Genomic DNA, 23,148 nt, shown 5'->3' with positions numbered 1-23,148 from the left:
TTCCTCACTTGACAAATTCCACCTGACCTCTTGGGTATTCCCACCATTTTCTGTTTTGTTCCGATTTACAATTTCAGCAGTATTTACCTTTTGGCTTTTTTTTTTAATTACAGGTGCACAACCTTTTATCCGAAGTTCCAAATAACGAAAAGCTCTGAATAGCGGACATTTTTTCGGTCCTTGAAAAATGGTCCTTGAAAACGTTCACCGAGGGCGGCCCGCAGAGGTGACAGCGGAACCTCCGGTCGGTCCTCGAAGAAAGGGGAACTAAATCCCCATTCATAAAAGAGAAGGTGAGGGTATATTGCGCGGGAGGGTTAATAATTGACAATCTGCTGCTGCCTGCCCGTTGAGTTATAAAAGGTTCCCATGGTAGACACGATACACAGTGTATCGTGAATCTTGCGTGGGAACTTTTTAACTCAGCGGGCAGGTAGCAGCAGATTGTCGCTCCCTTCAGTTTCACCCCACCTACACCCCTCTGCTTCCCGGCCATGTGTGTGACCCCTTCCCTCCCCTCTCCAGCTCCCCGCCCATTGCACCGGCGCGGGGGCTTTGCACTGTCTTCACGTCGGAGCCAGTGCCAGTCACCGGAGACGTCAGGACCAACGAGACACCGGCCTCCAGGCCCACTGCAAGCACGGAGATCACAGAGACCCACGGCCAGCAGCAGCCCAGCCCCGTTCCAACTACAGAGGAACACGCTCCCCGTAGGGACCGAAGCTGATGGTGTGCAAAGTACGTCTTGGTCTTGGGGTTGCGGATGAGGGGGCGCAGCTCGGGCTGTGACGTCTCCGGCCACCCCCCTGTACAGGAGCTGAGACTGGGAACTGTGGGGTAGTTTGCAGTTGCAGAGGGAGGGGGTAAGGGCAGTACAGTTCCCAGTCTCAGCTCCATTCTAGGGGGTGACCGGAGACGTCAGGACCAACGGGACACCGACTGCAAGCACGGAGATCCAAGAGACTCACAGCCAGCAGCAACTCTAGCCCAGCCCCGCTCCAACTCCAGAGGAACCCGGGTTGCGGATGAGGGGGCGCAGCTCGGGCTGTGACGTCTCCGGCCACCCCCCTGTACAGGAGCTGAGACTGGGAACTGTACCGCCCTTGCAGGTGAGCAGGAGAATGGGGTTGTTTGCAGTTGCAGAGGGAGGGGGCAAGGGCGGTACAGTTCCCAGTCTCAGCTCCATTCCAGGGGGGTGACCGGAGACGTCAGGACCAACGGGACACCGACTGCAAGCACGGAGATCCCGGAGACTCACAGCAAGCAGCAACTCTAGCCCAGCCCCGTTCCAACTCCAGAGGAACCCGGGTTGCGGATGAGGGGGCGCAGCTCGAGTTGTGGGCGAACTGCCACTTGTCGCTGTAGCGGCGCATCGGGGAGCGGGTTCTTGTTGGTCCTGACGTCTCCGGCCGTCCCCCTGGACAGGAGCTGAGAGACGTCAGGACCACCAGAAGCCGCTCCCCGATGGGCCGCTACGGTGACAAGTGGCAGTTCGCCCACAGCCCGAGCTGCGCCCCCTCATCGGGACACCGACCCCCAGGCCCACTGCAAGCACGGAGATCCCAGAGACTCACAGCCAGCAACAACTCTAGCCCAGCCCCGCTCCGACTCCAGAGGAACCCGGGTTGCGGATGAGGGGCCGCAGCTCGGGCTGTGGGCGAACTGCCACTTGTCGCCGTAGCGGCCCATCGGGGAGCGGGTTCCTCTGGAGTTGGAGGGGGAGAGGGGTATTGTGCTGTTTGATCGCCCCCTGCTATCCCAGGGACAGGGAGACACAGCGGCTTTTGAGAATGGTGGGCAATCACTTCCAAAGTTCTGCCCACACAGTCAGTACACCTCTCCTACACTTGTCTCCCGCACTAAGATCATCTCGCAGAGAATGATCCCAGCCTAACCCTCCCTATTCTCTCCTATTCTGCAAGAAAAAACTACATTGAAGACTCAAACTCGCGATTGAGTAACTGCCGGGATCGAGGCGCAAACTCGCGACCTTGCGGATATGAGCCGAGCACTCTACCACTACGCTAAAAATCTTCCATTCCGAAAGCCGAAAAATTCTGAATTACGAAAAGTGTCTGGTCCCAAGGCTTTCGGATAAAAGGTTGTGCACATGTAATTCTTCTTGGGACCCCTTTCTCAATCATTTTTAGTCAAAACAGTGGAGATATATTCTAAAGTAATGCCTTTTAATTTTGCTCACTTGCATGCTAAATTTACTCTTTGGCAATTACATTAAAATTTGTGAATTTGAGTACAGGTGCACAACCTTTCATCCGAAGATTCAAATAACGAAAACCTCCGAATAGCGGACATTTTTTTCGGTCCTTGAAGAAAGGTCCTTGAAAACGTTCACCGAGGGCGGCCCGCAGAGGTGACAGCGGAACCTCCGGTCGGTCCTCGAAGAAAGGGGAACTAAATCCCCATTCATAAAAGAGAAGGTGAGGGTATATTGCGCGGGAGGGTTAATAATTGACAATATGCTGCTTCCTGCCCGCTGAGTTAAAAAGTTCCCACGGTAGACTCACGATACAGTGTATCGTGAGTCTTGCGTGGGAACTTTTTAACTCAGCGTGCAGGCAGCAGCAGATTGTCGCTCCCTTCAGTTTCACCCCACCTACACCCCTCTGCTTCCCGGCCATGTGTGTGGCCCCTTCCCTCCCCTCTCCAGCTCCCCGCTCATTGCACCGGCGCGGGAGCTTTGCACTGTCTTCAAGTCGGCGATGCTAGCCGCACAGTCCCATTGCACCGGCGACACCGGGACCCCCAGCACTGCAACTGAGATCCCAGAGTCCACAGCCAGCGCATGCTAGCCCAGCTCCACTCCAGAGGAAAACTGCAAACTCACCGGAGACGTCAGGACCAGAAGCCGTTCCCCGAGCTGCGCCCCCTCATCGGGACACCGACCCCCAGGCTCACTGCAAGCACGGAGATCCCAGATCAGCAACTCCAGCCCAGCCCCGTTCCAACTCCAGAGGAACACGCTCCCCGTATGGGCAGAAGCTGATGGTGCGCAAGGGACGTCTTGTTCTTGGGGTCGCGCAGCTCGGGCTGTGGGCGAACTGCCACTTGTCGCCGTAGCGGCCCATCGGGGAGCGGATTCCTCTGGAGTTGGAGGGGGAGGGGGTATTGTGCTGTTTGATCGCCCCCTACTATCCCAGGGACAGGGAGACAGGACGTTCACCGAGGGCGGCCCGCAGAGGTGACAGCGGAACCTCCGGTCAGTCCTCGAAGAAAGGGGAACTAAATCCCCATTCATAAAAGAGAAGGTGAGGGTACATTGCGCGGGAGGGTTAATAATTGACAATATGCTGCTACCTGCCCACTGAGTTAAAAAGTTCCCACGGTAGACACGATACACAGTGCGTGGGAACTTTTTAACTAGCGTGCAGGCAGCAGCAAATTGTCGCTCCCTTCAGTTTCACCCCACCTACACCCCTCTGCTTCCCGGCCATGTGTGTGACCCCATCCCTCCCCTCTCCAACTCCCCGCTCATCGCACCGGCGCGGGGGCTTTGTACTGTCTTCACGTCGGCGAAGGCAGCCAGCAGGTCAGTGCAGTCACCGGAGACGTCAGGACCAATTGGACGTCGACCACCAGGCCCACCGCAAGCACGGAGATCCCAGAGACCCACAGCCAACAGCAGCCCAGCCCAGCCCCGCTCCAACTACAGAGGAACATGGGTTGCGGATGACGGGGCGCAGCTCGGGGCGTCGTAGGGGCCCATCGGGGATCGGGTTCCTGTTGGTCCTGACGTCTCCGGCCACCTGCTATCCTCCGGGAACTGTACCGCCCTTGCAGGAGAGTGGGGTTGTTTGCAGTTGCAGAGGGAGGGGGCAAGGGCGGTACAGTTCCCAGTCTCAGCTCCAGTCGAGGGGGGTGACCAGAGACGTCAGGACCAACGGGACAGGGACCCCCAGGCCCACTGCAAGCACGGAGATCCCAGAGACCCACAGCCAGCAGCAACTCCAGCCCAGCCCCGCTCCAACTCCAGAGGAACACGTAGGGGCAGAAGCTGATGGTGTCTTTTTCTTGGGGTGGCGCAACTCGGGCTGTGGCCGAACTGCCACTTGTCGCCGTAGCGGCCCATAGGGGAGAGGATTCCTCTGGAGTTGGAGGGGGAGGGGGGTATTGTGCTGTTTGATCGCCCCCTGCTATCCCAGGGACAGGGAGACACAGCGGCTTTTTAGACTGGTGGGCAATCACTTCCAAAGTTCTGCCCACACAGTCAGTACACCTCTCCTACACTGCATTTCATACAAACATTTATTCTGCAAGAAAAAAACGACATTGAAGACTCAAACCCGCGACCGAGTAACTGCCAGGATCGAGGTGCAAACTCGCGACCTTGCGGATATGAGCTGAGCACTCTACCACTGAGCCAGACATTAAAATCTACGCAAAAAAAAATCCTTTCTGAAGACCGACAAAATCTGAATTACGAAAAGTGTCTGGTCCCAAGGCTGTCGGATAAAAGGTTGTGCACCTGTATTATGATCGATTCCATACGATTCAAGTAGCTTGCGATCAGCACCCCGTGGATTTGCCACGGAACCATTTACAAATGTTTCAAATAATCCCCTTTCAAATGTCTGGAATGAAAATGGAGTGTAGCCCTATTTTTAAATGAGAGTATTCTAAACATTATGTCAGACACTGCGAATAATAAGTCCACTTTATATTGCAAGACCTGCGCTCATAAATCTTCTTGCTTTCCATACTACATTTATTCACGAGTTACAATAATTATTTTGTATCTATTTCATGGCAAATCTTTGTTGTTCACAAGTGCATATAATTATTATAATCTTTGTGAACAACCAGCATGGTGTTACTTCTCACCCATCAAGGCTTTGTATCAAGAATAATGTAAACAGATTACACCATGCATCATGCTAGTTGCATGGGTTTAAACTATGGTATTGCAAAACTGAAGTTCACTAGTGCATGTGTAGCAACTCCAGATAGATCTGAACCTCAATTTGCTGTAGGGAAGATATTTGAGTTAGTTAACAATGTTTCTACTTGCTGAATGTTGAGTTAGAGGCATTCAGTTACATGATAAAACTTGCTTCAACAAGCATTGTCAACTAAAGAGAACTACTTTTATGCAACTTTAACAAGCTATATTAGATTAATTTTAAATGATTATTCCATAATTTCTGGACATTTTTAATATTTCTAATAATTGCATTCAGATATTTCTTTATTGCACATATAAAACTTAATTTACATTTTATTTAGTGTTAGGGTTGCACAAGTGAAATTAGCAAAATATAAATGTGAAAAAATTATTGTGAAAAGTCTATCCCTCTGCATAATCTTTCAGAATCATGGCAAATAAATAAGGCACAAACTATGAGATATTTATGTACATTAAAAAAGTATCAAAGACTGCCACTTTGTTACCACCCTCAGTATATTGCAATTTCATGTTAATTTATCGTAAAAAAAAGTTTTATCCTGGAAAGCAACATGCATTATTTTTTTTGTGTGTGTGTGTGTGTGTAAACAGATATTGAATTATTGCAAAATAAAGCAAAAATGTTCTGGAAAATGGTCTCCTCTACCTGGCCACCCAGTCAGGTGTATCGGCTTCTTCCTTTGGTGGGGTCAGAGCTAGAAGTTGCATAATAAGCTCACTGTCAGAGCTGGTTGATAAGCCAACCCCATGACGTAGTACCTGCAATATCAATTGAGAAGGTAGTTATTGTATTCCACTCGTAACACACACAGGCGCAAAATGTCACTTCACCATTCAATAGGAAGCCTTGAAACTATTATTACTTACACTGGGAGAACACGGAGAAAAAGGGAGCTACAACATTCAATGTTTTAAATTTTTCCACCCAACCCTCGTCTCTCTTAACGCCTGGATTTAAATCATTTTGCCTTGGAACACCAGCAATTTATTTCCAGCATCATGCACACAAACGGAACTTGCTAAGTGGAGTGATATTGTGTGTATCCTAGCCTAATCCAGAATCAACAGGCTGCATTATCATTGCTGCAAGATGTGTGCATGTGCGTGATATGAAAGCTAGAAGGGAGAAGCAGGATAAAATGTAGCAGGTCATAGGTGGATGCAGGTGAGGGAGGGATTTAGATAGGCACATGTTTGGAAAAAAGGCCAGAGATAAAAACAAAAGTGGGTTTCCCCCTTATGTCAGAAATGGACTTGGCAACTGTTTCACTGAACATTTGCACTCGGTCCGCCAAGGCCTACTGGGTCTCCAGTTTGCTAGTATTTTTTAACTCTCTTTTCCATTTCCATACTGACCTTTGTCCTTTGCCTCCTCCAATGCCAGAGTGAGGCCACACACAAACTGGAGGAACAGCACCTCATATTCCACTTGGGTAGCTTACAACCGAATTGTATGAACATTAAATTCACCAATTTTGGATAAGCTCCTTCCAACCCACACAATCTCTCCTCTCTTCCCCACACTCCCCTTTTTTCTCCCCCCCCCTCCCTCCCATGTCCCACACTCCTACCTATTTCTCCCCTCCCTCCCTCTCCTCCTGCTTTTCCTCTTCTGGATTCACAATTCTATTCCAATCAAAGATGAAATAGCTGCACATTTGGATAGCAGTAACAGGATCGGTCCGAGTCAGCATTGATTTATGAAGGGGAAATCATGCGTTACCAATCTGCTAGAATTTTGAGGATGTAAATAGGAAAATGGGCAAAGGAGAGCCACTGGATGTAGTGTACCTGGACTTTCACAAAGCATTTGATAAGGTCCCACATAGAAAATTAGTGGGCAAAATTAGAGAACATGGTATTGAGCATAGGGTATGGACACGGATATAAAATTGGTTACAGACAGGAAACAAAGAGTAGGGATCAACAGGTCCCTTTCAGAATGGCAGGCAGTGACTAGTGGGGTACCGCAAGGCTCGGTGCTGGGACCACAGCTATTTACAATATACATTAATGATTTAGATGAAAGGATTCAAAGTAACGTTAGCAAATTTGCAGATGACCCAAAGCTGGGTGGCATTGTGAACTGTGGAGGATGCTATGAGGATGCAGGGTGACTTGGACAGGTTGGGTAAGTGGGCAGATGCAATTTAATGTGGATAAGTGTGAGGTTATCCATTTTGGTGGCAAAAACAGGAAGGCAGGTTTTTATCTGAATAGTGTCAAGTTGGGAAAAGGGGAAGTACAACAAGATCTGGGGGTCCTTGTTCATCAGTCACTGAAAGTAAGCATGCAGGTATAGCAGGCAGTGAAAAAAGCGAATGGCATGTTGGCCTTCATAACAAGAGTAGTTGAGTGTAGGAGCAAAGAGGTCCTTCTGCAGTTGTACAGGGCCCTAGTGAGACCACGTCTGGAATATTGTGTGCAGTTTTGGTCTTCAAATTTGAGGAAGGACATTCTTGCTATTGAGGGGGTGCAGCGTAGGTTCACCAGGTTAATTCCCGGGATGGCGGGACTGTCATATGTTGATAGAATGGAGCGGCTGGGCTTGTATGCTCTGGAATTTCAGATGAGAGGATATCTTATTGAAACATAAGATTATTAAGGGATTGGACACGCTAGAGGCAGGAAACATGTTCCCAATGTTGGGGGAGCCCAGAACCAGGGGCCACAGTTTAAGGACATGGGGTAGGCCATGAGAAAAAACGTTTTCACCCAGAGGATTGTGAATCTGTGGAATTCTCTGCTTCAGAAGGCAGTGGAGGGCAATTCTCTGGATGTTTTCAAGTTAGATAGAGCTCTTAAAGGGATATGGTGAGAAGGCAGGAACAGGGTACTGATTGTGGATGATCAGCCATGATCATATTGAATGGCGGTGTTGGCTGGAAGGGCCGAATGGCCTACTGTACCTATTGTCTATTTGCCCATCACAAAACCACTTCGCCTGTCACGCTTTGTCCTGCTTTTCCCCTCTTTTAGCTTTCTTCTCCCCCTCCTGTAATTAGTCTGAAGAAGGGGCTCAACCCAAAACATCACTTATTCATGTTCTTCAGAGATGTTGCGCGATCTGCTGAGTTACTCTAGCACTTTGTGTTCTTTTGTATACTAACCAGTATTTGCAGTTCCTTGGTTCGACTCTTTACCTTTGCTGCATACCATCTGTACTTATTGGCACTAATCAGCAAGGAATGACCATTGCCTCATGGAATTCCCGAGATGAGAGGCATTCTTACGGTGAATGGCAAAAAAGTTAGCTCTATATTCTTTGGAGTTTAAAAGAACAAGGAGTGATCTTATTGAAACATATAATATCCCAAGGGGACATGACAAGTTAGAAGTTAAATGTTCCATTATTGGGAGAGCGTGAATGAGACAACATAATTATATGATTAAGAGGTAATCAAGTTTCTGGGTTTAAATATCACCAACATAAGGTCATAAGTGATAGGAGTAGAATTAGGCATATTAATGCTTTTTATGAGGTCCATTCTGCAATTAATAAATTTAAAGAAATCTCCTGAAACTGATGAACCCTGTGGGAAGCAGATGCAGTCTAAACTTTTGTCTCCTTAATATTGGAACCTGAACTCCTCCTTGAGCTACTGGGCTGCATATTAGACAATCCATGGGCAAGAGATACCTTATCAACTCTGCAGTGGTAATAAGGATGAGACAGTATGACAGGTTTGTGATAAAGCAAGCAAAGGAAAACTATTCCAATTAGCTCATAGTACACAAGGACTGGGGGACAAAGTCGCAAGATTTTGAGTAAGCAATACATGGCAGTGCAAGCAAGATTTTTTTTAATGCAGCAAATGGAATGGTAATCAACTTGAACTTATTGTCTATGAGGTGGGTGGAAGCAGAAATAATCAATGATTTCAAAATAAAGTTGTATAGACACAATGGAAATAAACTTTATTACTAAGGGACTGACTATTACAGAGAGCCAGCATGAACTTGATGATCCAGATGACCGCCTTCTGCTCAGTTACAATCGCAAAAAAGCATGGAACATCTTTGCATGGGCAATGCTCCAATTTGAACATTCCCAATGCAACCATAGCAAGTTTTCTAGATGAACTTACAATGAGTTGATATCTTCTCAGAGCATTATACAACTCAGATTGCAATGATCACAAGGGGATTGCAGGAATGTTAAAAATTAGGTTCTATTTCCCTCTGATTATAAATATCTGTACAATAACTTGCTGCCTTGGATAAATCATACATTTCCTATTCACACACGAGTTCATGCGATCACGGGGCAGTGACTGGCAATCACACAAGACTCTCTTCAACATTCTTCACAGATTATCTTATTTACGAGAGAGTCCATTAGTTACAGTGCCTCAATGACTTAAAAGGATCGTTTAGGTTCTAATTTTTCAGTGACCATAAACACATGAATGAAGGATTAATATAATAAGGTGTAAAATTGCACCAGGCATTACTTCATTTCCAGCACTGTACTTCAAAGCTTGAGGAAATGCTTTGGTCATTGCCCTCATTAGCAGCCACCACAAATGTTGGTTACTTTGGAATATTGCATATTTCTCACTTGTTTGAAAATACAATGCAGATGCGTGTTCAGGTTTGTGAAATGGAGGCTGTAATCTTCTGATTTGAGGCAAGATTGCCACCAAATGAGTGTTAGTTGCCACCAAACATCAAAATGTTAACCAAATTTCATTTGAACTTCATTTGAGGTTCAAATGACAATAAATAATTGTATAAGTAGAGCCAAGAAATGGTTTGTATCTGGACTCAATTTCAATTATCCATTGCTGATCTTTTGTGTTGTGAAGAGTTAACATTCAGCAAAAGGTGAATTGTTGAAAATGCAATACTTTCTTCAATCATTAATTCATTACGTGTAATTAGATCAATGTTGTACCTTCATTCTTAATTGTTTTGCATTGACCAATTCTCCATTGTGAGCTAAAGCAATCTTTCCATGAAGTGTTTCCACCACAAATGGTTGACAGTTCTGTAATTCAGAAATACCCGATGTAGAATATCGCGTATGTCCTATACCCAGATTTCCACTGCGAAGCTTTTTTATTTGTTCTTCACGAAAATTACTGCTTACAAGGCCCATTCCCTATAAAAAAGAAACACATTTTTAAATACTCGTGATTTCCGTAATTTTAAACTAAAAATTGTCATAGATTCGAGGAGGTATAAAACACCTCTAATTTGTGTTAATGACTTCATTTTTTTTTCTCCGATTGAAAATCTTACTTAAAATATAAGCAACTACATTTAATGCACATGAACTTCAAAGTTACATTTATATTCCGAAAAGTACTACTCCAGGATTTAATAATACTTTTGGAAATAACTACCCGTTTGAACAATACTTTAAAAATCATGGGAATAAAAGTTATTGCTACAATTTTCTCTAACACCTAGAATTGCATTCATTTTAGAGAATGTTTTTGGGGAAGTACTATGGAGGAAACATTGTGACATCATATCTGGAATATCATGCAAATTATATTTAGAATATTGTGTAGGAAGGAACTGCCGATGCTAGTTAAAAACACAAAATACTGGAGTAACTCAGGCAGGCAGCATCTCTGGAGAGAAAGAATGGGTGACGTTTCAGGTCGTGACCCTTCTTCAGTCTAGAGTCGGGGGAAAGGGAAACGAGAGATAGACGGATGTGGAGAGATATAGAACAAATGGAACAAATGAATGAAAGATCTTTTCGCTGAACACCTTCACTCAGTCCGCCTGGTCTTACCTCATCTCCTGGTTTCCAAACACTTTAATTCCCCTTCCCACACTGGCCTTTCTCCATTGTCAGAGTGAGGCTAAACACAAATTAAAGGAACAGCATCTCATATTTTGCTTGGGCAGCTTACAACCTGGCGGTATGAATATTGATTTCTCTACGATCTCTCTCCTCTCTCTCTCTCTCTCTCTCTCTCTCTCTCTCCTCTCCCCTCCCCTCCCCAACCCCCCCCCCCCCCCCCCCGAAGTCGAACCGGTTTCTCATTCTCACCTAGCAAACAGCTAACTATGGCCCATTTATTTTATCATCGTTACTTTTTTGTATTATCTTTCATTCATTTCTTCAATATCTGTCTACATCAGTCTATAGCTCTCAATCTCAGAGTGTACTCAATTCATAGATTCATCAAATTTAATACAATATAGAAATCAAGGGACATACGATTAGTAGAAGAAACTTAGCCAAGAGATGAAGTATGCTTTTTTATTTGAATGGTAGAGCAGGTATGAAGGGCTGAATGGTCAACTCCTGCATCTATTACATAGCATGAAGTCTACTCGAGTTGGATAAGAAGCCATAATTTCCCCTCCCCCAATAATGTGCCTTAAAAACACATTTTACATACTGCAATAGCTTCGCAAATAATCAAAATTGGTTGCATTTAAAAATTAAGAATTGTATTCCTTAGGGAGCATTTCTTCACAGGTCAGCACCAATTTCCTTTACTTCGCTGCTGACAAATGTTTGGATTTTTTCTTGATTATTAGCTTTTAGGATTTTAACTCCTGGGTGATCCAGTTAAAATAAGTTAACAACATGAAGTCAGTTTGGACATTGAGCAAACTGTTAAATCCATCCAAATTAGAATTTTAAGTTGTAAAGATCAATACAATGTAACAAGAAAGACGTACCTTGTGTGTCATGTACAATGGTGGGGAACTCCCATTACTTGTCACAATTCCAGCACTTTCCTGACCTCTGAAAAAATATTGTTTCAAAAGTTTCAACAATAATATTAAGTACATGGTTTGCAAACGAGATCTAGTGATTTCACACTGAAATCCAGTGCCATCATAAACCTCCAGTTTCACTGAGTGGAATCGCAAGCCAGCATTAACTTTATCCAATATTAAAATGAACAACTAATATGCAGGAATTGCCTTTATTCTGACAGAAGCTTGTGCAAAAAAGACTCCAACATGATAAAACAAAAATCTAATAGAAACATAGAAAATAGGTGGAGTAGGCCATTCGGCCCTTCGAGCCTGCACCGCCATTCGATATGATCATGGCTGATCATCCAACTCAGTATCCCATCCCTGCCTTCTCTCCATAGGGAGGTTTCATGGCAGTCGGGTCACGACCCATGACCCGTACTGTTGCTACGCTACTCCAAATGGATTACACGCGATGAACTGCAGGTAAGCACTTACCATTGTTTCCAGCGTAGCGGGCCCGTTAAAACCCGCTGAAATTGTCAATTTTTGCGCTGTAAATAGTTATGGAAATCGGGATATGCGTGTGAGACATTTAGCCTACTTCAGAATTCCAAAAGTGAGGAGAAATGACAGCAGATAGAAGTGAGAGCTGAAGAGACAACAACAGCCAGAGTGCTTGGCGAACATTGGCCATTTGCTCACTGCATTTCATCAACAGAAAGGCATTATTTGTGTTTTTTCTTGATTCCTTTGGCATCTAAAAAGTTTCAGAAGTGATAAATCTGGCTGTAATTATTTTAAATCGCCCATGGTTCCCGTTGGTTTTTACATACAAAATGAAAACGCATCTGAAGAAAACTTTACAGCCAGATTTATCACTTCTGAGACTTTTTAAATACCAAAGGAATCACGAAAAAACACAAATAATGCCTTATAGTTGATGAAATACAGTGAGCAAATGCAATAATTCCGATATTTACAATTCCGATTTCTGCACGACCAATGTTTACCAAGCACTTTAGCTGCTGTAGTCCCTTCAGTTCTCGCTTCTCTATACCTACATTTCGCTTCACTTTTGGAATTCTGAAGTTGGGTACATGTCTCTCACACTTAACCCGACTCCCACAATTTTTTTCAGCGCAAAAATTCAACATTTTGGAGGTTTTTAACAGGTAGGAAAGTACGCGTTTCTTGTGTTAATAACATATACCGGAAGTGACGGATGTCCAGCAGATGGATTTAGCGGCTCCGTGCGTCGAGACCTCTGACCCAGTGACCTTACGTGCAACCCCCCTATACCCCCTGATCCCTTTAGCCACAAGGGCCACATCTCCCTCTTAAATATAGCCAATGAACTGGCCTCAACTACCTTCTGTGGCAGAGAATTCCACAGATTCACCACTCTCTGTGTAAAAAATGATTTCTCATCTCGGTCCTAAAAGACTTCCCTCTTATCCTTAAACTGTGACCCCTAGTTCTGGACTTCCCCAACATCGGGAATAATCTTCTTTTATTGATTCTGTGCAAGCAATGCTGCTTTCATTTTTTTGCTATAGTTTCTCCAAAACCTGTTAGTTTGAAACAATACAAAACCGATGCAGCAGAATAATACTTGCAGTACTTAAATAGATCTCTTAGATTTTATTTTAATCTCTACTGTAGAAATTTTGGATTTCTCTTCTTAGACAATTGTATTCCTTGCTGCTGCCTGTAAAGTTGATATTCAAGATACTTCTGATTATCTTAGAGTATACATTTCATCTATAAAATTGAGATGTAATCCTGATATTTACTTCAGATTAAATTTAAATTAAAAGCAACATTACTCCTGTAGAAAAACATTACTCCTGTAGTGTTGGAAGAATTGATCAGACAGAATCTGGGGAAGGATTGGACAGGTGATGTTTTGGGTCTGGAGGAAATCCAAAATAAAAATTTGTAAAAATTCTCAATAGGTCAGGCAATATTTGTGGACATTTTTAGCATTTCAGGAATTAACCTTTTATCAAAACGGGGCAAAGGAAAGTGAACAAAAGAGATTGTCTGTGATTTGGTGCAGCAAGAGGGAATGCATGATGTAAATGACAGTGTCCTTAGCGAGTGGTAAAGGCTCCACAATTTGAGATTTGTAATAGAAAAGAAAATCACATGTGGTTGAAGTGCACATTGTCAGATTTTAATAAAGGCCATTTTTATACATTTTGGTTTTGCCATGTAGAAATCACAGCAGTGTTTATACATAGCCCCATTTCAGGGCACCATAATGTTTGGGACACAGCAATGTCATGTAAATGAAAGTAGTCATGTTTAGTAATTTGTAGCATATCCTTTGCATGCAATGACTGCTTGAAGTCTGCGATTCACCACCAGTTGCTGGGTGGCTTCTCTGGTGATTTAAAAGGCAGTTACTGTGGCGCAGCGGTAGAGTTGCTGCCTTACAACGAATGCAGTGCCGGAGACCCGGGTTCGATCTCGATTAAGAGTGCTGTCTGTACTGAGTCTGTTCATTCTCCCCGTGACCTGCGTGGGTTTTCTACGAGATCTTCAGTTTCGTCCCACATTGTAAAGACATACAGGTTTGTAAATTAATTGGCTTGATAAATGTAAAAATGATCCCTACTGGGTGTAGGATAGTGTTAATGTGCGGGGATCGCTGGTCAGCGTGGAACCGGTGGGCCGAAGGGCCTGTTTCCATGCTGTATCTCTAAACTAAACCATGCTCAATTGGGTTCAGATCGGGTGATTGACTTGGCCACTCAAGAATGGACAATTTTTTTGCTTTGAAAAACTCCTTTGTTGCTTTAGCAGTATGTTTGGGATCATTGTCTTGCCGTTGATTGAAACGCCGGCCAATGTGTTTTGACGCATTTGTTTGAACTTGAGCATATAGGATGTGTCTATACACTTCAGAATTCATTATGCCACTAACATCAGTAGTTGGTAGACAAAAATGCTGGAGAAACACAACAGGTGAGGCAGCATCTATGGAGCGAAGAAAATGGCGACATTTCGGGTTGAGACCCTTCTTCAAACTGATGTGGCGGTGGGAAGAAGAAAGGCTATCTGGACTACACTTCTTCCCACCCCGCTTCCTGTAAGGACTCCATCCCCTACTCCCAATTCCTCTGTCTACGCCGCATCTGCACCCAGGATGAGGTGTTCCAAACCAGGTCATCAGAGATGCCCTCTTCTACTATAGATGAGGCTCTCACCAGGGTCTCTTCTATACCCCGTAACTCTGCTCTCACTCCCCATCCCCCTATTCGTAACAAGGGCAGAGTCCCCCTTGTCCTCACCTTCCACCCTACCAGCCGTCACATACAACAAATAATCCTCTGACATTTTCGCCACCGCCAACGGGATTCCACCACTGGCCACATCTTCCCATCACCTCCCCTTTCGGCTTTCCGCAGAAACCGCTCCCTCCATAACTCCCTGGTCAATTTGTTTCTTTCCACCCAAACCACCCCTCTCCTGGCACTTTCCCTTGCAACTGCAAGAAATGCTACACGTCGCTTTACCTCCCCCCTTGATTTCGTTCAAAGACCCTAGCAGTCTTTCCAGGTGCGGCAGAGGTTCACCTGCACCTCCTCCAACCTCATCTATTGCATCCTCTGCTCTAGGTGTCAGCTGCTCTACATCGGTGAGACCAAGCGTAGACTTGGCGATCGCTTTGCCCAACATCTCCGCTCGGTTCGCATTAACCAACATGATCTCCCGGTGGCTCAGCACTTCAACCCCCCCTCCCATTCCGAACCTGACCTTTCAGTCCTGGGCCTCCTCCATGGCCAGAGTGAGGCCCACTGTAAATTGGAGGAGCAGAACCTCATATTTTGCTTGGGTAGTTTACACCCCAGCGGTATGAACATTGACCTCCAATTTTAGGTAGTCCCTGCTTTCTCCTTCTTTCCCCTCCCCAGCTCTCCCACAGCCCACTGTCTCAGCCTCACCCTTTCTTCTTCCCGCCCCCCCACCCCCACATCACTCTGAAAAAGGGTCTCGACCTGAAATGTCGCCCATTTCCTTCGCTCCATACATGCTACCTCACCTGCTGAGTTTCTCCAGCATTTTTGTCTACCTTCGATTTTCCAGCATCTGCAGTTCTTTCTTAACCATCAGCAGTTGTATCACCAATGAAGATAAGTGAGCCAGTACCTTCAGCAGCCATACATGCCCAGGCTATAACACCCCCACCACCGTGCTTCACAGATGAGGTGGGATGCTTTGGATCTAGGGCAGTTTCTTCTCTCCTCCATACTTTGTCCTTGCCATCACTAATAAAAGTTAATCTTCGTCTCATCTATCCACAAGACCTTTTTCCAGAACTGTGGTTGCTCTTTTAAGTACTTCTTGGCAAACTGTAACATGGTCATCCTATTTTTGCGGCTAACCAGTGGTTTGCATCTTGCAGTTTAGCCTCTGTATTTCTGTTCATGATGTCTTCAGCGGACAGTGGTCATTGACAAATCCATAGCTGACTCCTGAAGAGTGTTTCTGATCTGTCGGACAGATGTTTGGGGATTTTTCTTTATGATAGAGAGAATTCTTCTGTCATCAGCTTTGTAGGTCTACCTTGGTCTTGTGAATAGTAAGCTCACCAGTGCTCTCTATCTTCTTAATGATGTTCCAAACAGTTGATTTTGGTGAGCCTAAAGTTTGGCCGATTTCTCTAACAGTTTTATTCTTGTTTCTCAGTCTCATAAAGGCTTATTTGACTTTCATTGGCACAACTTTGGTCCTCATGTTGATAAACAGCAATAAAAGTTTCCAAAGATGATGGAAAGACTGGAGGAAAAACTAGGTGCTGAGAGCTCTCTTCTACCTGCATTAAGGAGGCAATTAAACACACCTGAACAATTACAAGCGCCAGTAAAGCCATGTGTCCCAAACCTTATGGAGCACTGAAATGTGCACTTTAACCACATGTGATTTTTTCTATTACATATCTCAAATTGTGGAGTACAGAGCCAAATAAATAAATGATGGGTCTTTGTCTCAATCATTATAGAGGACATTGTATAGCTGATCCGGCGGAAGACAATGTAAAGGCATATGAAAGGACAGAGAAAAGAGAAAATAAACATAGGGAGTCAAGAGATTTATTTGCTTCAGAATACAATTGTCAATGCTGACCAACCAGGATGTTGACGGATTCACTGTAAATAATGGTGTTGGCATGGTCAGACACTCATCGTTCTATAACTGTAAAGATTATTAGAATTGTTGAACTTGAGTTAAGGCCAGTACTGGACCACATCAATATTACATCGAGGATGTACTGAGGGCATATCACATTTGCGCTCAAGTATTTCTTGATTACATATGCAATGAACTGGTTACTAAAGGAGAGCATAATGTGATTAATAGTTTGGAACCCCTATTCCATACTTATAGCTGAAAATAATTAGAAGCGCAACAACTTTTACTTTGAAAAAAGCTTTGAAATAGTGGTAAGCTCATACACATTACAAGTATTACATTAGATGTTGACAAGTGTCATGTGTACCAAGGTTTGTTGGCAAAAAGGTTTGTTTTGCATGATCTCCAATCAAATCAGATAGCATAATACATAAAAACAATCAAAACAAACTCAAGTACAATAGGTAGCAGAAAGTGGAAGATGCAGTTTGCAAAGTATAGTTCTCAGTATTATAGCATACCAGTCCCAGAGAAAGATATTACAGTATACCTACAAAGTTCAGGGGAACATCTGAATGGGAAAGGTATTTAGAAATTGGATTTGTTGATCAACATTGAAGTTAATACAACACAGTATCACAGCAGTTAGATACAAGGACATGATAGATTAGTGTACACAACTTCTATTCTAAATGTGTGGGAAGGAACTGCAAATGCTGGTTTAAAACAAAATATCACAAAAAATTAGATCAGGCAGCATCTCTGGGGGAAAGAAATAGATGATGTTTCGGGTCAAGACCCTTCTTCAGACTGAGAGTCAGGGGAAAGGGAAACAAAAGATATAGACGGTTATATAGAGATATAGAACATTCTAAATCAGGGGTTGGCAACCTTGTTTTGCATAGGGGCCAGGACAATGTCTGTGAGCGGATGGTGGGTCAAATCTATCACATGGATCCCGCCCCCAATGGCAGGCATCAAATCACGTGTTCACATAGATTCCGCCCCCTCGAGGACGCCACCCAGTGCACTGGCCCCTAGTTACGGGCGCTCAAGAACATGGTGTACCTACGGACCATTGCCTTGGCTCTGTCCTGAAGGCGGTTGTGATGTCTTGATACGTTATGTAATACATGTAATATGTATATAGTGTAAATACCAGTGCCTATAAAGTCTATAAAGTAAAGAGGGAGATGTGATGTCTTTGTAATGTAATATGTGTAACAGAAACTCGTGCCTGAGCCTCGTGACTGAGGTCGTGACCTTCAAGATAAAAGGCAGTGATTGCAGAATAAACGAGCTCTTGAACTCTAACTCGGTGTGGACGTGTCCCATTGTGCTAGTCACAACAAAGCCTTGCCTCCAACAAGAAACCTTTACATGGTGTCTGAAGTAAAGTGAAGAGAAAGCAAGCCTCAAGCCTCCATGGAAGAAAAGGTAGAGGAAGATCGGAACAGGACTGTGGAGCCACCACCGCGTCGGGTGAGTGCCAGAGCCAGTAGCCAAGACCGACGAAACAGAGTGAGCCCGGCCGGAAGAAGTGTCAGCCCGGTCGTGAGGGAAAGCCGGCCACGAGAGAAGCGGACCGGCAGAGAGAGAAAAAAAAAGGGAAGCCGGCCGCGAAAAAGGCAGACCGCCGCGAAGGAAGCCGACCGCGGGAAAAAGAAGGGAAAAAAAAAGTCGGCCCCGAGATAAGAGGAAGACCGGCCGCAAAGAGAAAAAAAGAAGAAGAAAAAAAAGAAAGCCAGAGAGCAAGAGAGAAAAAGACGGCAAGATATTGAAATGCTGTAGAAATGCTGTAAAAATAATATTGAAATGCTGTATGACATGCTGTAAGAAATGGGCCTCTCTCAATTGCCGCTGCCATGTTCGAGAGTGCGCAGCACGACCCAAGGAACAGTTTAAAATGTTTAATTTTTTGTTCTTTTCAACTGATATACACTGCCTCGGTACTGTTGTGATAAAGGATCATTTCTTCCATGAGAAGGGGGGAATGGACGTCAGAGTAATACAGAACTGGGTGTCCGTATCTTGGCGTTATTAGTGTTCTGTCTGCACAGGTGATTTGTGTATCCTAATTATGGGGTAATCAAGTGTTTTGTCTGGACAGGTTGTTCGTTATCTCTTCTCTTCTCCCTCATCGAGGCCAAACATAGTTTGTCTGTTTTTTATCTTCAATAGCAGTGTGAAAGACCCCTGGATAGCCGTGGATGGACCATCTGTAGTCAGACGCCCAGATGGGAGAAACCTGGACAGAGGAGCCCGTCTTCCAGAAGTAGTTTCCCAGAAGGGTGTTTAAGTAGGAGAAACCTAGTCAGAGGAGCCAGTCTCCCAGGGGTGAAAAATGGCCAGAGGAACCCGTCTCCTAGAAGCCAGAATAAGTCCCCAGAAGCCTAGCTAGAGCGAGAGGTAGTCTCCCAGTCGCAGCAGAAGGCAATTGAGAGAGGCCCTTTGCTAGAGTTTAAGTTTAAAATGGATATCAGGGGAGTTGATAAACAAAGTGAAAAGGGGGAGATGTAAGATCTGTAAAATGAAGAGGGAGATATAAAGTAAATAGGGAGATGTGATGTCTTGGTACGTTATGTAATACATGTAATATTATATAGCGTAAATACCAGTGCCTATGAAGTCTATAAAGTAAAGAGGGAGATGTGATGTATTTGTAATGTAATATATGTAACAGAAACTCGTGCCTGAGCCTCGTGACTGAGGTCACGTGACCTTCAAGATAAAAGGCAGTGATTGCAGAATAAACGAGCTCTTGAACTCTAACTCTGTGTGGACGTGTCCTCTTGTGCTAGTCACAACAGAGCCTTGCCTCTGACAAGAAACCTTTACAGCAGTGGCTCATATACTCACTCACTCGTCCCCGGCCTATTGACAAACCCGATCCTGACAGTGAAGCCCAGACACAGAAGGTGCAGAACGCGGTACAGCCAGAGCTTGACGCTCGTCGGCGGCTCCGCTATTGCGGCCGCCAGCGCAGGCCTCCCATGCGACACCACGCCTGGGCGCTGGGGCCTCGGGAGGTACCGGAAATGATGAAAGTCTGCGGGTTGGATAATTACAGGGGAAAAAAAGTACACCTGCGGGCCGGATGATTTCGGGTTATGGGCTGCATTCGGCCCGGGGGCCGTAGGTTGCCGACCCCTGTTCTAAATGATATGGGGTAAAAATTCACCTTAAATTAACAAAGTTAGTTAAGTTATGATATAACCTATTGCTCATAATTAGGCGAATGTCTTGCCTTTTAAATTATAACCAAGTGTAGTTATCTCTATATAACTAAAAGTCTTTGTCTTGTTTGTGCCGCCCACGATGTGTCAATCCGCTTTTCCTATATTCTTCCAGCGCTAGGCCTCAGCCTTCCTATTTTCACATTTCCTACTCACATTTTCCCCGTCATGGCAATAAACATCTTTCCGTCGCATTCCCACCTATATTTCTGTAGTTATTAATCCTTTAAAATTTAAAAACAGCCCCAAAAATCACGCATTTTGGAAAAGAAACCCGAGTGTCTTCACAATGCACTCGTAAGGCAGGATGGGACATTCCCGGAGGGGGGGGGGGGGGGGGGGGGGGGGGTGAACGAGGAGTGGCGCCCGACGCCCATACCTGGTGGGGAGGGTTGTGCCGCGGGCCCTGGCTGCTACCAAATCTGGTGCTGGAGCTGGAGTGAGAGCCGAGCCTGGGACTTGGGATGGGGCTGTGACCACGCCCGAGAAAGAAGCGCCGCTGGAACCAAGGACGAGCCTGGGTCCGGGGTCAGGGATGAGCCCAGAGATGAAGTCGGAGCCTGCATTGGAGCCCAGGCGGTGGATTAGCCGACAGCTGGCATCCACAGCCAGGGCAGGGCCGGGCCGGGTACAAGAACCAGTCAGAGTTCCAGGCCCTGGCGCTGCTCTACGACCTGGGTTGGTCCTGGGGCAGCGAATGGGAGTGAGGGGAGGAGGATGAGGGAAATGAGGAGGGAGATGGGGTGGGGAGTGGCTTGGTAGAGGGAGATTGGGGGTGGGGGTGTGGAGGAGCGAGATGAGTAGGGGTGGAGAAGGGAGATGCCCCCTCCCTATCTACCCCAACTCCCACCCTTTCTACCCCCTCCATCTCTCTCTACCTTCCCTTCCCCCTCCCTCTACATCCCTTCCCCTCCCTCTACCCTCTCACTCCCCTCCCTCTCTACCCCCTCCCCCTCTAGAGATTGAAGAGGGTGGGTGAAGAGGAGGAATAGGGAGTGCTGGGGGATGAGAAGAAATTAGCCATGCCTGCGCAGTTGGGGGCTATGCGTGAGTGGTGCAATATTGCGTTGGGGGGAACGGCTTGTGTTGGGGGGAATGGGTGAGTGGTGGAATCTTGCGTTGGGGGTCTGCACTTGATCTAGTTATTAAATAAAAGGCAGCAAAGTTGTTATTTACATCTAGACAAACATCTCCAAAGATGAGGTGGGATAATTGTATGATATTTTAGAAGTATTAATTCTTTCAAAACTTTACATTAGTAGTAATAAATTAAACACTTAACCCATTCAGTAAACCAGTGCTCTGTGTAGTAACACACAGTAGAATCTAGTACAAATAAATCATTTGACTATTGACAAATGGATTTCATCTAGCAAAGAGCAAATAATATTGTTACACAACTGTTGTCTCTAGATAACTGTCAGACTATCAACTCTTAGTGCCACTAACCCTTTGTCCATAAAACCCTCAATATATCCGACCTAATGTCAAAGGTCCCAGACAGTAGATTAGCTATAAATCAATGATAGGCATATTTCAAGTAAACATACAAGCTTAAATTTCATTTATTTTCATTCAGTTTAACACAAAGTTTTACATGTGCTCCAAGTCAAAGTAGATGACGAGCATCAGATCATTTTGGTTTTTTAGGTGATCTGAAAAAATGAATTTAGCTAAATATTATAAGAGGCAAGTTCCTCAAATCAGACAGTACAAATATAATTTTCCAAATGTCAGTACAAATTAAGGCGTAGACAGATCTTACGTCTGTCATAGTAAATGTACACCCACCCCTAGTCCAATCTAACCATGGCTTTGTGTTGCACCAATACTCTACACCAGTATTCTAGTCATCTTATAAAGGCTGGCATTCCATGCACCTTTTAGGTGCTTATTGAAACTTTCGCCCATATAATGAGTTAAAGCCTTGGTCAGTTTTCAAGAGCAGGTCATTTAAAAACCGGTAACTAAATTTGTAAATTAGTTAATTGAACAGCAAATAAAAGTAGGGCTTGCTCGAGGGGAGCGGCCTTGTTGAGGTGAAGTAGTTTGGTGAGTAAAGTGTGAGTCTTTGGCTCGAGAGTCTTCAGCGAGGAGGCCGAGGCAGGGAGACTACAGTTCAATGAAATTTGTGATTTTATTGTCCACTGAAGAAATGGCGGGCAAGGTGGTACAGCGCGTTTCCTACAAGATGTGGCAAGTCAGGGACACCGCTGGTGCTTCTGACAACTACACCTGCAGAAATAGTTCCTGGTGCAGCTCCTGAATGAACGTGTTGGGGAACTGGAGCAGCAGCTGGATGACCTCAGGGCCATCCGGGAAAACGAATTTCCTTGTCAGGACCTACAGTGAGATTGTCATACCAAGGATACCGGAAGAATGAATGTGGGTAACTGTGAGAAAGAGGTATAAACGTGGAGTGCAGGAGACCCCATTGGCTGTACCTAATGAAAACAGGTACGCCCACTTGGGAGCTGTCGGGACAGAAGACGCTTCCAGTCCGAGCGCCAGACAGGTCAGTGGCCCCAATCCTAGCGAGGAGACTCAACGTCGGGCAGAGCCATAGGGGTGGGTGACTCTATCGTCCGAGGTGCGATCAGGAGATTCTGTAGCGGCAGGCGAGACTCGAGGATGATCTGTTGCCTCCCTGGTGCCAGGGTTCAACATGTCTCGAACGGTCTTCAGAACATCCTCGAGAGGGAGGGTGAACAGCTGGAAGTGGTTGAGCATATGGGCACGACGTCGGGAAGAAGAGGAAGGAGGTTCTGCAACTCGAGTTTAGAGAGTTCGGAAGGCGGCTGAAAAGCAGGACTTTTAGGGTGGTTATCTCTGGATTGGTTCCAGTATCTCATGCTGGTGAGGGCAGGAAGAGGCAGATAGGGGATTCTGAAGTCGGTGAGGTGCTGGTGCACGGAGCAGGGATTTAGATTTATAAACCACTGGGATCTCTTCTGGGGTAGGGGTGACTTGTATAAAAGGGACAGGTTACACCTTAACTGGAGGGGGACCAACATTCTCGCTGGCAGGTTTGCTAGTGCTACATAGGTGGGTTTAAACTAAATAGCAGGGGGGGGGGAGTTGACAAATTGGGTGTATAAGGATGGAGTTAAATGGGATCGAAAGTTCAAGAAGGGAGAAGAGAGTAAGGTCAGGTGAAATAGGAACCTGTGTGAG

The 23,148-nt window shown here is 45.3% G+C and overlaps 1 protein-coding gene across 1 annotated transcript in view; it reads right to left on the bottom strand.

The window, feature by feature from the left end:
* The window catches only part of ppat (phosphoribosyl pyrophosphate amidotransferase), a 44,893-nt gene that overhangs the window by 11,328 nt on the left and 10,417 nt on the right, over positions 1 to 23,148 (bottom strand). Inside the window, exons 2-4 of the mRNA XM_055635726.1 lie at positions 11,573 to 11,639; positions 9,819 to 10,025; positions 5,568 to 5,680 (exon numbers count right to left, since the gene is read on the bottom strand). Coding sequence (XP_055491701.1) covers positions 5,568 to 5,680; positions 9,819 to 10,025; positions 11,573 to 11,639 — 387 coding nt within the window. The remainder of the gene's footprint in view (positions 1 to 5,567; positions 5,681 to 9,818; positions 10,026 to 11,572; positions 11,640 to 23,148) is intronic.

Source organism: Leucoraja erinacea, chromosome 1, assembly GCF_028641065.1.
Source record: "Leucoraja erinacea ecotype New England chromosome 1, Leri_hhj_1, whole genome shotgun sequence".
In the NCBI taxonomy this organism is placed as follows: domain Eukaryota; kingdom Metazoa; phylum Chordata; class Chondrichthyes; order Rajiformes; family Rajidae; genus Leucoraja; species Leucoraja erinaceus.
This window is presented reverse-complemented; position numbering and strand designations above follow the sequence as displayed.